The sequence below is a fragment of the Rhinopithecus bieti genome, unplaced genomic scaffold (assembly GCF_001698545.2).
Source record: "Rhinopithecus bieti isolate Rb0 unplaced genomic scaffold, ASM169854v2 scaffold_3875, whole genome shotgun sequence".
NCBI classification, from domain to species: domain Eukaryota; kingdom Metazoa; phylum Chordata; class Mammalia; order Primates; family Cercopithecidae; genus Rhinopithecus; species Rhinopithecus bieti.
In genome coordinates, this window is record NW_016804422.1 from 1,026,780 (window position 1) to 1,047,519 (window position 20,740).

A 20,740-nucleotide genomic window follows, 5' to 3' on the forward strand; every position below is an offset into this window, starting at 1 on the left:
CTGTGGAGCTAGCCCTGGGACCACTGTGGTCTTACCATCCTGTAACTGCCACTTGGCTGGCCCTGTGGCTGCTGTGGCCCAGCCCTGTGCCCAGAGCTCTACCCCCATTGTGGCCAAGATGAAGCTGACACAATGTGACAAGAGCCAGAACATTCTGACTTGAGGATTCTGAGCAGAGGCCCCACCCCCACCCCTACCAGCCCCATCCCTACCCCTGCAGGATACTAGTCCTGGGTTTTAGGGACATGTGGCTCTGGGGAGGGGGCTCTGTGAAGCGCAGGCAGAGGAGAACCATCTGGAGCAGCAGAGACTGCCAAGGAGCTGCTGTCCCTGGAGCGGGAGCCGGGGAACATAGGGAGGGGAGCTTGGGACTGAGCATGGGCCCCTCACCCGCTTCTGCCTCCCAGGACTGAGTGGTGAAGGGACTTTGCCCCTCATCCAAAGGACCTCTGCCAGGAGCTTCCTAACAGTCTCCCCTGCCTCCCTTTTTCCTCTGGCCTTATCCTGGCTGTCCTCACTGTGAGACTAGCCTGGGCAGAATGTGCACCTGGCTGGGAACGATGGGGGAGGCTGGCCTGCAGCTGGCTGACTTCACTGGTGTCCCCTGGCCCCCTGCCTCCTAAGGTTCCCTGGGCAGGCCTCCCTTCTTCAGGAGCATGGGGCCCCTGGTTTCTTACACTCTGTCATCCCCAGATCACTGTGATGTAACCCCCTCCTCAGAGCCACATGTCCCTAAAGCCCAGGACCAGTACCCTGCAGGGTTAGGGATGGGAGCAGCAAGGGTGGGGGTGGGTCCTCTGCTCAGAATCTTCAAGTCAATCCCCAGGGGGCTGTGATGTGTAAGGTCACAATGGCAATGGAGTGGGGGCAGGGCACCTAGGGCATGGAGCAGGAGGACTATGGAAGCCACCAAGAAGGTGGGGGGCCCTGATCCATCGGGTCCCCAGGACCACCCCTCAGTCAGCAGCCAGCAGCTGGGGAGTGGCCTCAGAGGGTCTCAGGGACCATGGATAAGCTCAGAATCCCTATACTTCAAGCAGGGGTTGTCATTGTCTACCGAGACCATCACTGATGGCGCCTGTGGCCCAGCCTCCCAGGCCTGCATCCCTGAGCCCATTTGCCAGCTACTCCAGGATCCTCCTCTGGTTAGCTCCCGGTGCTGCTGTGAACAGGCCTCCCAGGATGCCCCGAGGCTCTCCTCCACTAGGGTATCTTCAAGCCCCATCGTGGGAGCCCAACAACATCTCATCATGGAGGATGTGACCCTGACCTTACCAGTGTGCACGCACAGTGACAGCACTAGTGACATAGCCCAGCGTGGACCCTGCCGACTTCAGCTTCAGGTGCAGAATTTGGGGGAAGGCAAGCCTCCAGCTAAGGTCCTGGTAGGCTGGGGCAAAGGCCTCTGCAGGTCCGACCAGATAGCCTCCTTGGGCAGCAGGAAGAGTTGGTGGCTACCCTTCTTCCTCCCAGGAGAGAATGGTGCTCCCGAAGCCCAAGGTGCTCTTCTGGCTCCAGCTCAGGATCTAGCCCAAGATCAGGACCAGGGTAAGTGTCCAGCTCAGACTGCTGCCCTAGTTACACTTTCTTTTTTCTTTTTTCTTTTTCTTTGAGACGGAGTTTTGCTTTTGTTGCCCAGGCTGGAGTACAATGGCGCAATCTCAAGCTCACTGCAACCTCCACCTCCTGGGTTCAAGCGATTCTCCTGCCTCAGCCTCCCAAGTAGCTGGGAGTACAGGTGCACCCCACCACACCCAGCTAATTTTTGTATTTTTAGTAGAGACTAGGTTTCTCCATGTTGGTCAGGCTGGTCTCAAACTCCTGACCTCAGGTGATCCACCTGCCTTGGCCTCCTGAAGTGTTGGGATTATTACAGGCATGAGCCACCATGCCCGGCCTTATACCTTCTTTTCTGTCACTGATTCCTCCAATTCCAGCTTGGGCTACGACTCCAGCTCTGGATGTGACCCCAATCCCCACTGCAGTTGAAACTGATACCCATACCATTGACCACCTGACTGACACCACTGCAGTCACCAAGGGCCCATCTCAAGACCTCTTTCTCAGGAAGTGTGGCAATCAGTGGTCAACTGTCTTGGAGTCTTCCAAAATGGTCGCATCTTGCCAGGACAAAGTGAAACTCCACTCTAAAGAGGAGCCTCCCACCCCAGTGCCTAGTCTAGAAGAGCGCCCAGACCATGCCCAGGAGGACGAGGTTACCAGAAGGAAGGTGCCAACCGAGGAGGCTGAGAACCCCATGAAGAAACTTCCAGTCTCTACCTCCAGGCCAGGCAGCCCAATGCCAGGCCCAGAGCACCCAGTTATCTCCAAGTCCCAGAGGAGTAGCCAGGAGATCTGTAGCTCTCAGCCACAGAAGCAGTCCCCCAATGTCTGTGACAATACCAACTCTAATGTGCCACTGTCTGCCTACGAAGTAACCTGCCACAAGCAGTCCCCGTTCCAGTCTCCCAAGGAAGCCATGCAGATCCCCCTCTCCAGTGCCCCAACCTGCCAGCTTCAGGAAGCTGTGGAAGACCGTGTGCTGGTATTTGATATGGCCACAGGCAGCACCAGGATGGGGCTGCTGTGTCATGACCCTGTGGGCTCACGGGCAGTGCTTGTGGGCCTCATGCCCAGCCACCCATCCATCTATGTCCCTGAAAATATGCTGTCCACCCAGCTATTGGCCAAACCCATCCTGTCTCCTGACAGCAATCACTCCAGCTTTCGGTCTATCACACCCATGCTGTCCAGCCCAGTGCCCTCCAGCCTCCGAGAGGTGGCCCTGATTCCCAAGGAGGCCAGGCTCAGTCTGGAGTCATGGGACTCCCCTGGTACTGAGACACCCATCAGGGTTGGGATGCTCACTGGGCCTGTTCCACTGGGGATGCCCCTCCAATTTGATGAGAGGATACTGAGCCATGTCCCTAATACTAGCTGGTCCAAGCCTGATGGTGAAAAAAATGAACCTAGTCATAACATCTGGATGCTGGACCCTTCCATGGCACCCTCTAGGATGCCAGATGCCTCCGTAGTCCAGACCAAGAAACTGCAGTGGATTAACTCAGAGACTGCTGCACCAGCCAGTACCCAAGAAGTGCCCAGATCCCTCCTCCAGGAAGACATAAGCAGCCACAAAGAGGTCATTCCTGCTCACCCTGATAACTCTCAGGCCAAAGATGCTGGACAGACTCTCACTGGGAAGATCCTCCTTGCTAGACAGACACCCCTACCTGAGCACCCTCTTACTGATCAACCCCCTCTCACTGGGCAGACACCCCTTGCTAGGAATCCCTCTTTATCTAAAGAACCCCCCATCACCAAAAAGCCCACTCTTTCAAGATGGTCTCCCAACCCTGGAGAACCTGGCCAGGTCTCCACCCAGGAAGATGAGCCCTTAGGCCTGCTTACTCATGTAGGGATATTTCAGGTGCCCCTGACCCCTGAGGAGACCTGTATCTATATAAGTAGAGACAAGGTTGGCATCAGTAATACTCAGCACTCCATCATGCATCAGCAGCAACCTGGCAACTCCCCTGGGGCCCAGGAGGAGCAGCTTCCCTTGATCACATTTACCACACCTGGCACTGGACGCAAGGTCTTGCCCATGGCCATGGTGGCCACTGAGCCCCAGAGTGCCCCATTCAAGCTGACAGCTGAGGATCTTACACGCTTATCAGTGGTTGCACACCTTGGCCTGCCCTGCGGGGCCTGCTATGAACTGGTGTCCACCACGGATGCTCTGCCAGTTCGGTCACCAGTGCTCTGCTGCCACTCACTGGGACCCTTCGAGGACATGGCGGCCGTGGTGATTGATACAGGCACAGGATTCACCAAATGTGGACTGGCTGGAGAGGACCATGTCCTCAGTGTCGTACCCTCACGAGTTCAGCTGCTGCGGCACCCAGCCCAGGGCCAGCCACGGTATGCAGTGCCTGAAAACCAAGAGGGATTCTATTCAGTGCTGAACCGAGGTGTGGTCTATGACTGGGATGCACTAGAGGTGCTGTGGCAACACCTGTTCTATTGCAGGCTGGGTGTGCAGCCCGAGAAGCTGGCTGTGCTCATAGCCGACTCACCCATCTCACCACACACCAACCGAGAAAAGGTGGCTGAAATACTCTTTGAGCATTTCCATGTCCCAGCCATGCAGACAGTGCATCAGGCCCTGCTGGCACTCTATGCTTATGGACGTACCACTGGGTTGGTGCTGGGCAGTGGCCATGGTACCTCCTACGTGGCACCCATCCTTACTGGGGATCTGGCCCCACTTGACACCTACCGGCTGGATGTGGCTGGTGCTGACCTTACTGACTACTTGGCCCAGCTGCTGCAGAGAAGTGGCCACTCACTGCCCCAGGTAGGACTGATCAACCAGATGAAAGAGGCCTGCTGCTATGTGGCCATGGATGTGGCAGCTGAGAGGGCCCGCACCCAGGTGCAGGCCCAGGTGAACTTTGTGCTTCCAGACAAGCAGGTTATCACGCTGGGGTCTGAGCGCTTCTGCTGCCCCGAGGCCCTCTTCCAACCCAATCTGATAGGTCTCAACCAGCCGGGCCTCCCACAGCTGGCCCTCCTAAGCATCAGCCGGTTGGAGGCCAAGCAGCAGGAGCAGCTACTGGCCAATGTGGTACTGGACGGTGGCAGCACCCTTGTGAGTGGCTTCCCCGAGCGCCTGAGACAGGAGCTGGGCCCTGGTGCCGCTGTGCTGGGTTCTCCCCACCGTGCGGTTGCTGCCTGGCTTGGGGGCTCCATCATGGCATCCCGGAGCTCCTTCCAGAACCTGTGGCTCAGCCGCCAGGAGTATGAGGAAGAGGGCCCATGGGCTATCTATAAGTACCAGCTGTGAGCACATAAAAGTTCTGGTTCTGCTTGCTTTAAGCGCCATGGCATGTTTCAGCCACACGGTGGTGTGGGAAAAGCAGGAGTCCAGGCATGGGGTCATGGATGGGGGCCCCGGCTCTCCCAAGGCATGCTCTGCTTCTGCACTCTGGAACTCCATGGGCTCTGGCAACCTACCCTTTCTAGACAGCCCCGGAGCCCCTTAACTGGCATTGGCTCTGATTTGGCCTGACCTTTACTGTACCCCAAGGGCAACCACAGAGAGTGGCTGCTGTGGGTTTTGCCCCGTTGCCCTGACGACAAGTGCAATTACCCTTGATTGCCAGCTTGTTGCCATGGCAATTTCAAACATAATGTAATAACCCACACAGCCTGGAGTGAGTCACAGGGTGGGGGGCGGGGGGGGTAGCCCCCTCCCCTGGCTCCAGAGGAAAAGCCTGCTTGCCTTCCCCATTGTGGGCCCTCTTCTAGGGGCTGAAGCCAAGCAACATGGACAACAGTCAGGCAGTTTCAAAGATGGCTGGGGGCCTGGGGTGGGGGGGGTTCTGTCAGAGTTTGGGCTTCCTGGGAGAGCTGCACTGGTAATCTAGGTACCTCCTACAGTCTGAACCTTTGCTGGAGCTCTATGCTGGGTTAGCAGGGGCTTCTATCAGCCAGCCAGAATCTAAGGGCATGGGAATGCTGGCCTTTGGTACCCTAGGGCAAGGAGTTGGGGGCGCAGATAAGTCCTGGATCCTGGGTAGGAGGCCCAACCTGAGCTGGGGGATGAAGTTCTGTGGATACTGAGACTCACACCTTATTATGCCACTCTGACTTTCTAGCTTTGGTGGGAGCCAGAACTATGAACTTGGGCCCTCTTCTCCTCCTCAGCCTCCCAACCCAGGCAGCCCCTGTCTTCAGGGAACAGGCCTCCTTAGGAGTATCCTCATAAAGGCTACTAGGCAATGCCAATCTCAATTGCCTCTGCTCTTGTTCCAAACTCTCCTCTGTGCTAAAGGACCTCCTGCCATCCCTCTGGCCAGTGGAGTGGTAAGAAATCATGTCCCCTGACCCCATCTGGCTTTGAATAGTGGAAGTAAGAACAAAGCTCAGCATTGGTCCAGTCCCTGCCCTGGAAGAGCTAAGAGGATGGCATTCAGCTGGTGTTACTATCTCCTGTCTGAAAGGCAGCTGGAGGTGAAGCCAAAACATTGAAGCCGGTCCTACCCTGCCTGTGCCTTCCTGTCTGGGGGCTGAGGGATAAGCCATGGCTCAATCCTAGCCTTGGGTTCTTGTCTTCAGATTGCCCTCCACAAATGGCAAAGACTTGTCTATCTTCACATACACCAGAGATCAAGGGGCTGCTCTGGTGGGGAGCCTGAAAAGAGCCAATGATGTAGGATCAGCACAGACCCTGCCCGCCCCTGGACATCGTCCAGCCCCCTTCCCATGTCCGGCTCTCAAAGCCTGATTCAGTCTCCACAATCTTGAGACTTGTGTCAGGCAGGAAAGGGACTGACAACTCCAGGAACCAGCTAGAGTCCACACACACGTGCCAGCAAGCATGCCTGGGTGCACAAAGAATGCAGACACACGTGCCCCTGGGCACCATTGCATACACTATGCTGTTGCATCTCCCTCGGCAAAAGACAGCATACACACACGTACACGTGTGCACACACACCCTGCCACGTGCTCTCACCCACATGCACAGAGCGTGCTTAGGACCAAGAGGAGGTGGAGTACTGCCAGCAGCAGGCAGGGCGCTAAGAAGCCACCCCTTCCCCTGCCTAAACATCCCCATTCCAGCTTCTCCTTGACCCCATGCCTGGATAGCCATGACCCTCAGGAAAGACAGAAAACATGTGTGTGGCATGTGTGGGGTCAGCAAGCCACAGCTTGGCTACACCATAAAACTCAGAGACCCATTGTTTCAAGAATAGCGGGCAGATGGCAGGAAGGACTCAGTGCCAGGCCATTCATTCACTCTGCAGACATCAACCGAGCATACTGATACGAGAAACGGGTTCTGCCTTGCAGATACCCAGCCTGCCAGGAGATTCCTACCCAGTGGTGGGGTGGATCCCATAACCCGAGACCACTCAGAACCCAGGGACCCCAGAAGTGGCACCAGCCTGGCCCAGAGGAGGTAACCCCAAGCCAGGGAGGAATGTGAAGGGCTCAGTACCCCCTCTGGAGGAAAATTTTGAGGAACCTTGTTTGAGGCAGTCATTTCCTAAGCTAGCCTTCCAGTCTGAGCCCCAGCCCCAGCTTCTGGACTTGGACAGTCCCTCCTGTCATCGGCCATGGGTGGCCATGCAGGGGAGCCTCAAGATGGCTGAGGGTTTGGGGATGACCCCAACTCCCTCTCCCACAGCAGGGTCAGGAGGCTTGCTGGGAGGAGTGGGGTGGGATAAAGCCCAGCTCCAGACACTGAGAGGCCTGAGTCTGGCTTTCAGATACTGGCCTTAGGATGGTCCTCAGGGCTCGTGAGGGGTGTGGGTAAGGCTTTGGGTCCATGAGCCTCACTGACAAGGGACAGAGAAATGGCCAAGGACTTCCTTCAAAGCATCCTCCTGGTGGTTCTGAGCCTCCTCCCTCTGATTAGCACCCAGGCCAGGTGAGATACCTTGGTGCCACAGTTCTCCTGTGTCCCCATATCCCAGGCCAGGCCACCTAGAGTGATGCTAGTCATGAAGTGTTTGAGAGTGATTAGACTGAAAAGAAAGCAGAGGCCACATCATGTCACAGGTGACTTTTATAGTTTGGGAAATTTGGTGCCACACAGGAGGGGGCTGACTGTGCCAGTCACCCTTGCTGGGACTTATGGTTGGGAAAGACTGGCCTTGCAGGAGTTGGGGGTGGGGTGGGATAGGAGATTTTGCTTCCAGAGTCTAGGGCACTCACTGTTTTCACACTGACTACCTGCAAACAGACACCTCTGTGTATTAACTGCTCCTAGCTAGGGGATGCCAGTCTGTAGGGGAGCCTGCCCTAGCCCGACTGCCCATCTGGTTTTTCTAAGTTGGTCCTGCCTTTTGGGTCGGGTTCGGGGAGCTGGCCAAAGCCCCAGTTCCCTAGAGACTAATGGCTGGCAAGCGATCCTATGCAGCTTCAGGACTCAGGCTTTCCCCCAACTCTCCACTCCCCACCCCTTACATTGGGCATACGAAGCCCCCTCCGACCCTAGGCTGAGGGCCTAAGGGAGCCGTTGAGAACCTTGGCCAGGGCTAAGCAGGCCAGTGCTCACCACCACCGCTGCCATCCCGCGCGCGCCTCTTCTCCAGTGGGATTCTGCCCTTAAGGCTCCGCCAGGGTCGGGGCGGGGCCGGTTGGGAGGCCCCGCCCCCAGCCCGCCCCCGGCCCGGGGTGCGAATCCGGTGCCGGCAAGCGGCTGGCGATGCTGGAGGTTCGCTAGCCGAAGCGGCTGCATCTGGGGCCGCGTCTGCCCCGCGTGCTCGGAGCGGATTCTACCCGCCGTCCCCGGAGCCCTCGGCGCCCCGCTGAGCCCGCGATCGCTTCCTCCCTGTGACCAACCGGCGCTGCAGGTGCGGAGCGGGCCGGGCTGGGGGCGCTTCCCGAACTCACGTTGTGGGGCCTTGGGGGATTGGTTCCCTGGCTCGAGGTTCGGGATGCAGAGTGCGCGGGGGCGCAGCGAGGGCTCGAGGTCCTGGCGGGGTCAGAGCGCGCGGGCTTTGCAGATTTGGGGGACGGAATGCGGGGTCGGGCTAAAGTTCCCCATTACCTTGGACGGCTTGGGGGTCCTAGGGGAAGCCTCTGCGACTCGGAATTATGAAAAGATTAACCCTCGAAGATTCGTGGTCCCCCGTGAGGACAGGGGCCGAGAGCTGAGCCGTCCCTCCCCGTTCCCAGAGCCGCCTCCAGCCCCTCCCAACTGTCCCCGGGCCCCTTCCCTCCCGCTTAGCAGTCACTAATTTCCATGACAACGGAGAGTTCTTTATGGGCGACAACCCGGAGGGGGCTGGGCGGGGCTGCCGCGGAGTGGGGGAGGAAGCTCCAAGCCCCTGGGGACCAGCAGCCCCCCCAGCCAAAATTCAGCTTCTAAGCCTTCACCTGGGGCTAGCCGGGGTCCAGTGCATGGACCCACGTGCACGGTGGGGGTGGGGGCGCACATGTTCCTGCTGGGAGGTGCGGGGCTTGGTGCTCACACGTGTGCTTTCCGCATGTGTGTTGCTGTGCCAGCGGGGGCGAGCCAGCAGCACTTGGGAAGGGGGTCAGGGTGGCACCACGGTGGGGAGCAGGGCCCCTGGCAGGAGGTGGCTGGGATAGTGACAGCGTGAGCTTCTGCCTTCCCCAGCTTGTACTGTCTGGCAGAGACCCTGGGCTCTTGAGCCCCAGCCCCCTCCCCGCATAGCTCTGCCAAATTGCTTTTGTCCGCACCTCCCAGGCAGAGCCTGCTCCACCAGGTTCCTTCCTAAGGATCAGGGCCCTCTGTCCCACACTAAAAGCTCAGAGTCTGCGGTAGTCCAGTCCCTGTGCTGTACTCCCCTTACCCCCAAGTCCAGGCTTTGAGCCCCCAGGACTACCTTCAGAGACCTGGTGCCCTCCCCCACCCTCAGAGTTGATTCCTGGCAGCTCCAGCGACTTCTGAGCCTCAGTTTCCTCAACTGGGAAACTGGTGTCTCCACTCCCCTCAGGGTCAGGTTGGTTTCCAGGGTGGGGCAAGGGTCTCCCTTTTCTAATACAGCATTTGGTGCGCACCCTTCAGGTGTCCCTCCTAGGCTGGCTGTTCACATATCTCTGATGGCCTTACTCTCCAGCCCCATGCCCTGGCCACCATTCACAGACAAGCAAGCAGTGGCAAGCAAGCCGTCCTCTGCTCTGGGAAAAGGCCAGATTCCATGGTTTCTATTTGGGGAAACTGAGGCATGGGGAGGGGAAGGGCTGTGCAGTTATTCTGTTTCTGGGTTGCTTGTGGTGCCGTTTCTGGCACTCATGGCAGGATCTGCTGTTGGGGGTGGTGAGAGGGGATTAAGAAGAGCTGTAAGAGGGGCTCTGGGGACCCAAAGCCTGGAGAGGATAGCAGATGGGGGAGGGGTTGGCTGGGAGGGTCTAGGTACAGCTGGGCCAACTGAGAAGAGGGACTATAAAGGGAAGCAACCAGGCATCCAAGCCTCATTTCCATCCCCCTATGCGTCTGCCTTCAACATGTTGGACCTGCTTTACCTAAGCTGCCGTGATGGCAGAGAGATGGGCTGGGAACTGTCCTGACTGGGGGGCTGTAGCAGCTGGCCTCTTCCCCACCAAGACGCTCCAAGGAGCTGGCCTCCTTTTGGCTGTGCCTCCTACGCCAAGTTCAGTGTATGTTTGGGGGATACAGAGGGTGCAAGCTCGAAGGTCCAGGTACCATGGATAGTTCCTGGCCCAGGAATTTAGAGCACATCACCATGGAGGCCTTAGGGCTCTGCTGGGCACACATCTGCCCCCTTCAGAACTCCAGTCCACCTCCCCTTTCCTGCCCTTTGTGCCTGTGTCCCTTTTACTTTGTCATCTCCTTGCTCCTCTTCCATCACAGGTTCTGTCTTTGTCTGTGTCTCTGCCCCATTCTCTTTTTTCTAAATTCTCTCAATCTCCCCACCTCTTCTTTATTGATGGGGACCTGGGTCACAGAACCTTGAAGAAGGAGCCAGGCTAAAGTCTCAGGAAATTCTTGAAGAAGGGACCTAACCAACACATCTCCCCTCCCCCTCCCCTTGTTTTAAAACTTCCATCACCATAGCAACCCTTTACTCTAGTGCCTTCCTCTGCATTTCCCCTCCTCCACCCACAGGGAAGCAGAGCCTCCAGTGGATTCTCCTTCAGGGGTTCAGAGATTTGGACCCCAAGTGCTTGGGAGGAGACAGCTGACCTTTGGCTTTGCCTGCATGTTGAGAGCCAAACTTTGAGGACGTAGCACTGGACTGCATGCCCACCCCCAGGATTGGAGAGATCTCCCCACAATACTCCTTCATTAGATGGGCAAAATTCAGCTGTAGGAACTTCTACCATGATTTAGCTGGAGCCTGAGGCTCAGTCAGGGCAGCCCCTTGACCAGTCCCCTGAAGCAATTGGATGGTGGTCTATAAGCTTGGCCCTTGTTCCTAATAGACCTTGAGTGAGGTCTTCAGCTCCCCTATTCCTGTGGGTGACACCTCAGCTGTGAGTTAGGCAGGGCTTGGGCTTCAGCATGTTCATTGCAGCAGGAAACCCAGCCCCAGTCCTTGAGAGAGTAGAGCAGCAGAGAGGAGTGGGGTGCCTGCAGGCTGGTGTTCACAGCTACCACTAAATTGGGAGGTGCTGCCTACAGTTGTTGGGAGGCAGCTGGAGGCCTCTTGGGCCTCTCCTGGCCTCCCTAGATTTACTGCAAACTCTGGAGTCCCACATGGCAGGGGACCAAGGTAGCAGGAAACTCTGTTTATGTCTATGACAGGTAGGGCCTGAACCAGGATGATCTCAGTGGAGGAGGGGACAGGACCCCAATGTGGGGCCTCTGGACCTCTTGGCCTTTGTTTTGTTCGGGCTTTCCCTGGGTCAGACTTATCTAAAGATTCAGTAGAGTCCTTGGGGGACCATTTATCACCAGGGCAGCAACAGAGGACCCCTCAGGATTGCTGGAGGCTCAATTCCCTGAGCCCAGTGATCGGACCCTAGGAGCAGGCTGTAACTGGGGAGTGCTTGGCTCTCAGGCTCCCTGAGAGCCAGCTGGAGGGCAATGGCAGCACCAGGGCCTGCACTCCCCACAAGCTCCCTTTGGGCAGCCCGCAGTGCATACTGTTCAGTTCCTCTGCAGAGAGTGGAGGGAGCCATGTCTCTAGGGAAATGACTGTTGTCGGGCTCCCGTGCCCTTCCATGGCCTAAGTGTACCTGAGGAAGAGCTCAGGTCCTGTGTTGCTGAGAGGAGAGCTCTCCATTGTTGGGTGTTGGGTCTGGGCCATGGGGGTGAGAAATGCAAACCCCTTCCACCTGGCCTCCTCCCTTTCTGAGAGCTGTCCCTTGATTGTTCCTCCCAGGTCTCCTTTGTTGCAAGCAGGTGCCCAGGGCTTGGTGCACACACCGGAAGCCTCCCAGGGAGCAACAGTGGATAGCAGATGGTGGAGTGGGGGTGGGCAGAGGGAACCAGGGTGCTAATTGAAAGCCAGGCCCCTCTTTCTCCTCTCTTTGCCCTAGGGCCAAGTCCGGGGCCCCAAGCCAGTATAAGCCAGTATAGTTCGACGTGTGAGGAGGAGGAGGAGGGGAGGAGGAAGAGGAGGAGGAGGAGGAGGAGGAGGAGTGACTGGCTGGTGACTGGCTGAAATTTGGGCAGCCATAGTAGGGGGCAGGGGAGACAGATCTGTTCCCATCTCAGCCTTGAGGCTGCAGGACATGGCTCCAGGCTGACATTATGGGATGGAGGCCCAGCTTTCTGTGGTAGAGATAGAACCCCATGACCAGCCCTGGGCCCCAGTGGGCATGAATGCATATGCAGAGCTGAAAGCTGGGGCCAGGATCAGGGACAGGCATGCACAAAACCTCCCGCCCACGCCACACTGGTAGAGCCGGGAGCTGTTGGAGTGGGGTGGGGGGTGGGGCATGGAGGTTGTGGAAGGTATCTCAGAAAAGAACCATTTGAGTCTGGCCTTGGAGCATCAGGATTGTTTTGGACAATGTGTTGCACAAACCACCTTATAATGTCAGCAATCACAATGAAAGAAGAGATTCAGTTCTGCTCTCAGCACCTTGCTCATGTGGCAGCTGCTCCACAGGAAAGCCAAGGTGGGCAGAGCTCTTGCCAGTGCCCACACTTCCTACCATTGAGTGGACACAGTTGAGCTGGCGAGTCACCTGTTGTTGGACATTTAGGTAGTTGCTAAATTTTTTTTAGTGTTATAAATAACTCTGCCGTGACAAATAGGAATCTGACGGGAGGCTTTTGGGGGAAGGGCACTCTTGCCAGAGGGAATGGTGTAAGCAAAGCAACAGAGCTGGGGCACAGGTCCCTTCCAGCCCTCTTGGGAGACTGCAGTCTAAGGTACCACCCTCCTGCCCAGTACATGGCCCTTAGACTGAGAGGACTGTTGCAGGCCCCCTCCCGCAGATGTTGTATGAAAATGTGTGGCCGGCAATGGTAACTGGCTATGCCTCTGCTCTCAGCTGTGAGGATGAGATTCTGGCCACATGCTTCTCCCCAGTGGAGGAGATGCAGTGTTGTGGCCATGGTGGCAGACATGCAGTCAGTGACGATCTTCAAAGCCTCTCCTTTGCCTCTGCTGTGCCTCACAAGACGGCTTAAACCCTGTCTGGAATGACGCTGATGAAATGCATTTGTGGCCGGGCGCGGTGGCTCACGCCTGTAGTCCCAGCACTTTGGGAGGCTGAGGCGGGTGGATCACGAGTTCAGGAGATCAAGACCATCCTGGCTAACATGGTGAAACCCCGTCTCTACTAAAAATACAAAAAAAATAGCTGGGCGTGGTGGCAGGCGCCTGTAGTTCCAGCTACTTGGGAGGCTGAGGCAGGAGAATGGCATGAACCCAGGAGGCGGAGCTTGCAGTGAGCTGAGATCGCACCTCTGCACGCCATCCTGGGCCGCAGAGCCAAGACTCTGTCTCAAAAAAAAAAAAAAAAAAAAAAAGCATTTGTATTCCCTGAGCCCAAGAAACCCAGATTAAGGAATTACAGAGTTTGTTCCCTAATGCTGAAGGCAAATCTGAGGGAGAATTTCCAGGGCTGTGACTCCTGGGAATCACAGCCTAGTGGCTGGCTTCTGCCTGGGAGGAAGCAAGTAGCAGCCAGGGTTGGCCATGGGGCTTTGTTTGGATCCTGGTCTTTGACTTTGCCTGGCAGAGTTCATCTTGCCAAGCTGCCTCCTCCCTTCTCCACTACCTTGAGGCTGTGAGTGCCTTCAGGTCAGGGAATATCTAGGTACCCCCAGGCCCTAGCTCAGGCCCTGCACACAGCAAGTGCTAATTGGCATGGAGGGAAAACATGCATAGTCAGCAGAGGCAGAGCAATTTCAGTGCAGCCTCAGTGCAGAACTTGCTGTAGTCCGTGTCACACTGACCAGGCATTATGGAGGCACACCCTGGCGTCAGATCTGTGAAGGTCTAGTCACTAACTCCCCACCCCCACCTTTGAGCATGGGCTATGAGTGCCTTTTCCTTTAGACACTGGAGTCAGCCCACCCACCACCACAGATGAGGACTGGGCTGTAATTGGTAGGATTGCAGACCTGTGGGACACCGTGCCCCAGGTGGAAAGAGTGCCTAGAGCTCACTAAGCCAGCTGTATCTGTTCTGTTTGGGGGCCTCGCACCTTGACATGACAGCCAAGGTCCCCTGTGGGCCCCAGTGGGCATGAATGCATATGCAGAGCTGAAAGCTGGGACCAGGAGCAGGCTTGTTTTGCTCTTCCTGACCAGTATACCTACATACCTCCTGGCAAATCCTTCCCTTCTGAGTCCTAATGCTGCCTCCAAAGCTTTACCTTACCCCTCCACCCAGATTATCCCTATGAGGAATCACCCAAGCACTGTGCCTGAGTGCAGTATTTACTAAATTCATCAAAGTCATTACAGTAAAATAGTAAAAATTCACACAGAAAATTAATAAACAGAAGATATGTCTGCCCTTTTGACATCCAATTCTTTGCCCAGGAGAGAACTCTTATTTCCTTCAGCATTCTTCCAGAAAAGAGTTTGTGAGTGTATATCAGTATGTAAACTTTAAAAAATTTACCCAAGCCAGGTGTGGTGGCTCACGCCTGTAATCCCAGCACTTTGGGAAGCTGAGGCAGGAGGATTGCTTGAGCGCAAGAGTTTGAGAACAGCCTGGACAACATAATGAAATCCTGTCTCTACAAAAAAAATTTAAAAATTAGCCAGTTGTGGTGGTGCGCACCTGGGGTCCGGTCCTAGCTACTCAGGAGGCTGAGGTGGGAGGATTGCTTGAGCCCAGGAGGTTGAGGCTGCAGTAAGCTGTGATCTTGCCACTGCATTCCAGCCTGGGTGACAGAACAGCCGGGTGTGGTGCTGGTGCCGGTAATCCCAGCTGCAGTAGGAGGATCGTTTGAGTTCAGGAGCTCTGGGCTGTAGTGTGCTATGCCAGTTGGGTGTCTACACTAGGTTTGGCATTAGTATGGTGACTTCCTGGGAGCTGGAGACCATCAGGTTGCCTAAAGGAGGGGTGAAGCAACCAAGATCAGAAACGAAGCAGGTCAAAACTCCTGTGCTGGTAAGTAGTGGGCTTGTGCCCATGAATAGCCACTGCACTCCAGCCTGGGCAACATAGTGAGACCTGTCTCTAAAAAAAGAAAGCAAGAAAGAAAAGAGAAGAAAAGAAATAGGTCTTCCAGAATCCCCCCATGTGTCCTGATTCAATCATAACCCCTACTTTTCTCTTAGAAGGGACCATTATCTGACTCTGCTTATTTCCTAGCTTTTCTTTATAGCTCTGCTGCTGTGTTCGTATCCCCAGTACGGGTTTTTCTGCCTGTTTGAACTCTCTATCGATAGACTCATACTATATGTATTCTTTTGTGTCTTTTTGCATTTAACGCTGTGTAAGAGTCACCAGGTGGTTGGTATAGCTGTAGTCCTTTGTTTCCATTGCTGTATAATATTCCATTGTGTGACTCTACCACAATACATCTTGTTGGTGGTGGTATCTGGTCTGTTTTCAATTTTTGGCGATTATGTATATGGCCACTCTGAGCATTGTATGACTGTCCTGATGCATGAATATGTGTACTTCTGTAGACACGTATTTAGGAGTGCAATTACTGGTTCCTAGGGTATGTTTGTTTGACTTTAGTGGTTTTACCAAACTGCTTTACAAAGGGGAGGTTGCCCTCTCCTAGCAGTGCTGACGTTCTTCATATATCTGCTAACACTTGTTAGCTCTAGACCTTCAGAGATGATTAGCAGGTGGGTGGGTGGTTATAGCCCCCTTCATCTGTAAAATAGCTGAAATTTAAATAAACTGTTTGATAAGCCTTTTTTTGAGTGTATAGAATACAAAACTATTCCCTTATATGTCAGTTTAATACATTTTTCTTATGTAGGCTGTTGTAGTTCAGGCAGCCAAGCTGAGTAGCTGGATGTCTAGCCAGAAAAGCACGGGTAGGATCTGAGCCTGCCTATCCTCTAGCCCCTCCTGGTATGGTCTCTGCCCCTAGCTTGGCCTGAGCCAGATTGGGGTCTCCCAAAAGCAGCCCCTATGTTGTGGGGAAGTGGAGAGTAGTACAGCTAAGCCAGACCCCATCGTGCCCGCAGGTTAGAGCCCGGCAATGCCGTTTGGGTGTGTGACTCTGGGCGACAAGAAGAACTATAACCAGCCATCGGAGGTGACTGACAGATATGATTTGGGACAGGTCATCAAGACGTGAGTGCCGGGCCTGTCAGGCAGGGCTGGGTGGGGTGGTGGGCAAGGGCTAGGGAAGTGGGAGCGGAGCGCAGCTGACACTAAGACCAGGCCTGAGTGGGTGCCTGTCGGCCGCAGTGAGGAGTTCTGTGAAATCTTCCGGGCCAAGGACAAGACAACAGGCAAGCTGCACACCTGCAAAAAGTTCCAGAAGCGGGATGGCCGCAAGGTGCGGAAAGCTGCCAAGAACGAGATAGGCATCCTCAAGATGTGAGTTTGAGGCCTGGGATTGGGGCAGGGTGGGAGGCAGCAGGGAAGGGCTTAGAGGGCAAGTGGCCTCAGGCAGTCCCAGCCTCTGGCCAATTAGTCTGCTGTGGCCACTGTGGCAACTACAGCCTCTCCCAGGGGTTCATCCAGGCTTAACTACTGGCTCCCCTCCCTGTTGCCAGGGTGAAGCATCCCAACATCCTACAACTGGTGGATGTGTTTGTGACTCGCAAGGAGTACTTTATCTTCCTGGAGCTGTGAGTGTGGGTCTGGGGTCCCAAGATTCCCCAGTGCCCAGGGCTTTCACCTCTCCCACCCTCTGCAGCTAAGGAAACCCCCCTTTCTGGACCCTTGGTGTCCCAGGTCCCTGTGCCTTGCTCAGCCAGCTGCCTGGCGCAGGCAGCTCACCCAAGTGCTCCTGCCCTACCCCCGATTCTGCCCACACCAGGCTCAGGGGCTGGTGTCCCTCAGGGCCACGGGGAGGGAGGTGTTTGACTGGATCCTGGACCAGGGCTACTACTCGGAGCGAGACACGAGCAACGTGGTACGGCAGGTCCTGGAGGCCGTGGCCTATTTGCACTCACTCAAGATCGTGCACAGGAATCTCAAGGTGAGGTCAGAGCCAGAGTCAAAGGGGCCAGTTGGCAACTGGGCTGGTGCTGGGGTGGGCAGAACCTCGGGGCCTTGGTCTAGCCTCCGAGGTCCTCATGGTGTCTTCTGCTCACCCACATGCTATTCTCACACCACAGCTGGAGAACCTGGTTTACTACAACCGGCTGAAGAACTCTAAGATTGTCATCAGTGACTTCCATCTGGCTAAGCTAGAAAATGGCCTCATCAAGGAGCCCTGTGGGACCCCCGAGTATCTGGGCAAGCAGGGGTGGGGCAGGGCAGGGGGAGAATGGGGGGCAGCCTTCAGGGAGCTGCTCTGGGCAGGGGGAAAATGTGCTCATCTCAGGAAGCTGGTGTGGATGGTACTGGACCTGGCTAGGCCTGATACTGACCAGCAGATGGGCACTGTGTTTGTAGCCCCAGAGGTGGTAGGCCGGCAGCGATATGGACGCCCTGTGGACTGCTGGGCCATTGGAGTCATCATGTACATCCTGTGAGTGGACAGATGGACAAGCAGGCTTACAGTCAGATGGGGTGGGGGCATGTGTCTGTGGCCTTTCTGTGTGACCCTTCCCCCATGCAGGCTTTCAGGCAACCCACCTTTCTATGAGGAGGTGGAAGAAGATGATTATGAGAACCACGATAAGAATCTCTTCCGCAAGATCCTGGCTGGTGACTATGAGTTTGACTCTCCATATTGGGATGATATTTCGCAGGCAGGTGAGGAGGTGCCTGCCCAGTACTTGGTAGAATGCAAGGGAGTGGGGAGGGGGTCCTGCTCTCAGCTTTCTCTGTGGTATTCTGCTTCTGTCCCCCAGCCCATTTATCACCTCTAGACATTGAGATGGGGTGCCCATGCCTAGCCCCTCCTTGGTTTTGTCCACAGCCAAAGACCTGGTCACAAGGCTGATGGAGGTGGAGCAAGACCAGCGGATCACTGCAGAAGAGGCTATCTCCCATGAGTGGTGAGCAGGGTCCAGGGGAGGGTGGGAGAGGCCAGGGTCCCCCCCACACCTAGCAGCCACATCTTTGAGGCCTAGAAGGCATGCAGGCACCTAGAGCTCAGGCCAGCCCAGAGGCTCTGCGTGGTCCCTGGATGCCACATGGAAGGGCTGGGCAGAGTCTCCACAAAGGCTCATTCTCTTAGATCCAGACACACTTGCGCCCTTTCCAGGATTTCTGGCAATGCTGCTTCTGATAAGAACATCAAGGATGGTGTCTGTGCCCAGATTGAAAAGAACTTTGCCAGGGCCAAGTGGAAGGTAAGGCTTGGATAGCTCCCTTCTTGGCTCTATCCCAAGTATTCCTTCTGGCACTCAGTTTCTTGCCTGCATCACACCCCTGCAGCCACACACAAGCTTTTCTCAGGCCATCAGGTGTGGGTGTAGCCACTGTGATTACCTTAAGTAGGAGTGCTGAGCAGCTGGGTACTTGGCCCGGGGTGGATGGAGGTGGCCGGGGGTACTATGGAAGGAGTTTGGTCTGGTCACTGGCAAGCAATGGATTCACCAAGCTTCACCCTTAGCCTTTCTCCACTGTGCTCCTTTCAGAAGGCTGTCCGAGTGACCACCCTCATGAAACGGCTCCGGGCGCCAGAGCAGTCCAGCACGGCTGCAGCCCAGTCGGCCTCAGCCACAGACACTGCCACTCCCGGGGCTGCAGGTGGGGCCACAGCTGCAGCTGCGAGTGGAGCTACCCCAGCCCCTGAGGGTGATGCTGCTCATGCTGCAAAGAGTGATAATGTGGCCCCCGCAGACCGTAGTGCCACCCCAGCCACAGATGGAAGTGCCACCCCAGCCACTGATGGCAGTGTCACCCCAGCCACTGATGGAAGCATCACTCCAGCCACTGATGGGAGTGTCACCCCAGCCACTGACAGGAGCGCTACTCCAGCCACTGATGGGAGAGCCACACCAGCCACAGAAGAGAGCACTGTGCCCACCATCCAAAGCAGTGCCACACTGGCCACCAAGGCAGCTGCCACCCCTGAGCCGGCTATGGCCCAGCCGGACAGCACAGCCCCAGAGGGCACCACAGGCCAGGCTCCACCCTCTAGTAAAGGGGAAGAGGCTGCTGGTTATGCCCAGGAGTCTCAAAGGGAGGAGGCCAGCTGAGTAGGCAGCCTGGTGAGGGGGGCGGGGGATGGGCAGGAGGGTGGGAGAGTGGATGAGGGGCTTCTCACTGTACATAGAGTCACTGGCATGATGCCCTCGCTCCCCCATGCCCCCACATCCCAGTAGGGCATACTTAGGGGTCACGGGAGAGCAGTCTCGTCTCCTGTGTGTATGTGCGTGAGTGGTGGGCAGGCCAGTGGCAGGGCCGGCCCCAGCCCCTGCATGGATTCCTTGTGGCTTTTCTGTCTTTTGCTAGCTTCACCAGTTTCTGTTCCTTGTGGGATGCTGCTCTAGGGATACTCAGGGGGCTCCTGCTCTCCTTCCCCTTCCCTTCTTGCCTCATCATTCCCCTAGGCAGGCCCTGCAGGTCCCACACTCTCCCAGGCCCTAAACTTGGGCGGCCTTGCCCTGAGAGCTGGTCCTCCAGCGAGGCCCTGTCAGCGGTCTTAGGCTCCTGCACATGAAGGTGTGTGCCTGTGGTGTGTGGGCTGCTCTAGGAGCGGATACAGGCTGGTATAGAGGATGCAGAAAGGTAGGGCAGTATGTTTAAGTCCAGACTGGGCACATGGCTAGGGACACTGCTCTCTAGCTGTGGGGGTCCTCAGGAGTGGAGAGAATGAGTAGGAAGGCAGAAGCTTCCATATTTGTCCCTCCTAAGACCCTGTTATTTGTGTTATTTCCTGCCCTCCCGAGTGCTGCAGTGGGCTGCCCTGTACCTTGAGCCTCATGAGCCTCTAAGGGAAAGGAGGAACAATTAGGATGTGGCAATGAGACCTGGCAGGGCAGAGTACAAGCCCAGCACCCAGTGTTCCAGCCTAACTAGGTCCTTACCCTGGGCCAAACAGGGAGAGCTGATATCTCCTTGCTCTTCTTAGATGCCCACCCCCTACAATCTCAGCCCACAAGTCCTCTCCACCCTAGGGGGCTTGCTGCATGGCAATACCCCATAATCTGATTTGGGGGTTTGCCCTTTACAGGGGCAGATTTTCTGCTGAGTTCAACAATGAAATGAGGAGGAACTCCCTCTATTTCTACAGCTCACTTCTATCAGAGGCCCAGGTGCCTCAGAGCCACATTGAGTTGCTGTTGCTGGGATGAGGAAGTAGAGTTAAACTCCCCAGTTTCCTGAGGGAGGCTCCTGACAGGTGCCCTTTGTCAGACCCTATAACAGCCTGGACAGGCAGCCACATTGGTCCTCGCCCTTGCTTGGCACTCCTTGGTGGTCCTGCCCTTCTCCCTGCATGCCTGTGGGTCTGCTCTGGTGTGTGAAGGTCGGTGGGTTAACTGTGTGCCTGCTGAACCTGGCAAATAAACATCACCCTGCAAAGCCTCTGGCCACCCTCTCGCCTTTGCTTCCTCTGTCCTACTGGGGAGGAGCCCCTGGAAGGCAGTGGGGAGGGGAGAGACTGGGAGCAGGTTCATAAGTAGTGGCTGGGAGTAGTAGTGAACAGTGCCCTGTGGATTTCTTGGGCTGAGAGTGAAGATCATCCTCACCACAATGTATTCCTCAATGGTGGTGGTGGTGGGGGTCCTCTGGACTCTAGAAATCCATGTGAGTAGTGGGTCTTGGGCTGCATTTGGACCAAGGAA

General features: G+C 56.0%; 2 protein-coding genes across 6 annotated transcripts; both read left to right on the forward strand.

The window, feature by feature from the left end:
• Window positions 1–700: 700 nt before the first annotated feature.
• Window positions 701–4,890, forward strand: LOC108526970 (uncharacterized). Its single transcript, XM_017868028.1, has 2 exons — window positions 701–1,548; window positions 1,938–4,890. Exons 1-2 carry the CDS (start codon window positions 900–902, stop codon window positions 4,847–4,849), a joined length of 3,561 nt encoding a protein of 1,186 aa, XP_017723517.1. The 5' UTR covers window positions 701–899; the 3' UTR covers window positions 4,850–4,890.
• A 2,803-nt stretch (window positions 4,891–7,693) lies between these two features.
• CAMKV (CaM kinase like vesicle associated) lies at window positions 7,694–20,488 on the forward strand. 5 transcript variants are annotated; one of them, XM_017868043.1, is made up of 12 exons: window positions 7,694–8,369; window positions 16,070–16,178; window positions 16,296–16,427; window positions 16,607–16,681; window positions 16,896–17,034; window positions 17,174–17,294; window positions 17,454–17,529; window positions 17,620–17,756; window positions 17,923–18,001; window positions 18,211–18,298; window positions 18,587–18,698; window positions 18,792–20,488. In XM_017868043.1, exons 2-12 carry the CDS (start codon window positions 16,084–16,086, stop codon window positions 19,148–19,150), a joined length of 1,413 nt encoding a protein of 470 aa, XP_017723532.1. In that variant the 5' UTR covers window positions 7,694–8,369; window positions 16,070–16,083; the 3' UTR covers window positions 19,151–20,488. The 5 variants fall into 5 exon arrangements, with proteins under 5 accessions (XP_017723532.1, XP_017723530.1, XP_017723529.1 ...); XM_017868041.1 differs by having other exon boundaries at window positions 18,587–19,162; window positions 20,128–20,480; XM_017868042.1 differs by lacking the exon at window positions 7,694–8,369 and adding an exon at window positions 12,215–12,660 and having other exon boundaries at window positions 18,587–19,162; window positions 20,128–20,480.
• Window positions 20,489–20,740: the final 252 nt, after the last annotated feature.

Coding starts and splice junctions, on each gene's coding strand:
- CAMKV (XM_017868039.1), top strand. CDS start 16,084: ATGCCGTTTGGGTGTGTGACTCTGGGCGACAAGAAGAACTATAACCAG. Junction 16,179..16,295: donor TTGGGACAGGTCATCAAGAC/GTGAGTGCCGGG, acceptor TGTCGGCCGCAG/TGAGGAGTTCTGTGAAATCT. Junction 16,428..16,606: donor GAGATAGGCATCCTCAAGAT/GTGAGTTTGAGG, acceptor CCCTGTTGCCAG/GGTGAAGCATCCCAACATCC.
- LOC108526970 (XM_017868028.1), top strand. CDS start 900: ATGGAAGCCACCAAGAAGGTGGGGGGCCCTGATCCATCGGGTCCCCAG. Junction 1,549..1,937: donor AGCCCAAGATCAGGACCAGG/GTAAGTGTCCAG, acceptor CTCCAATTCCAG/CTTGGGCTACGACTCCAGCT.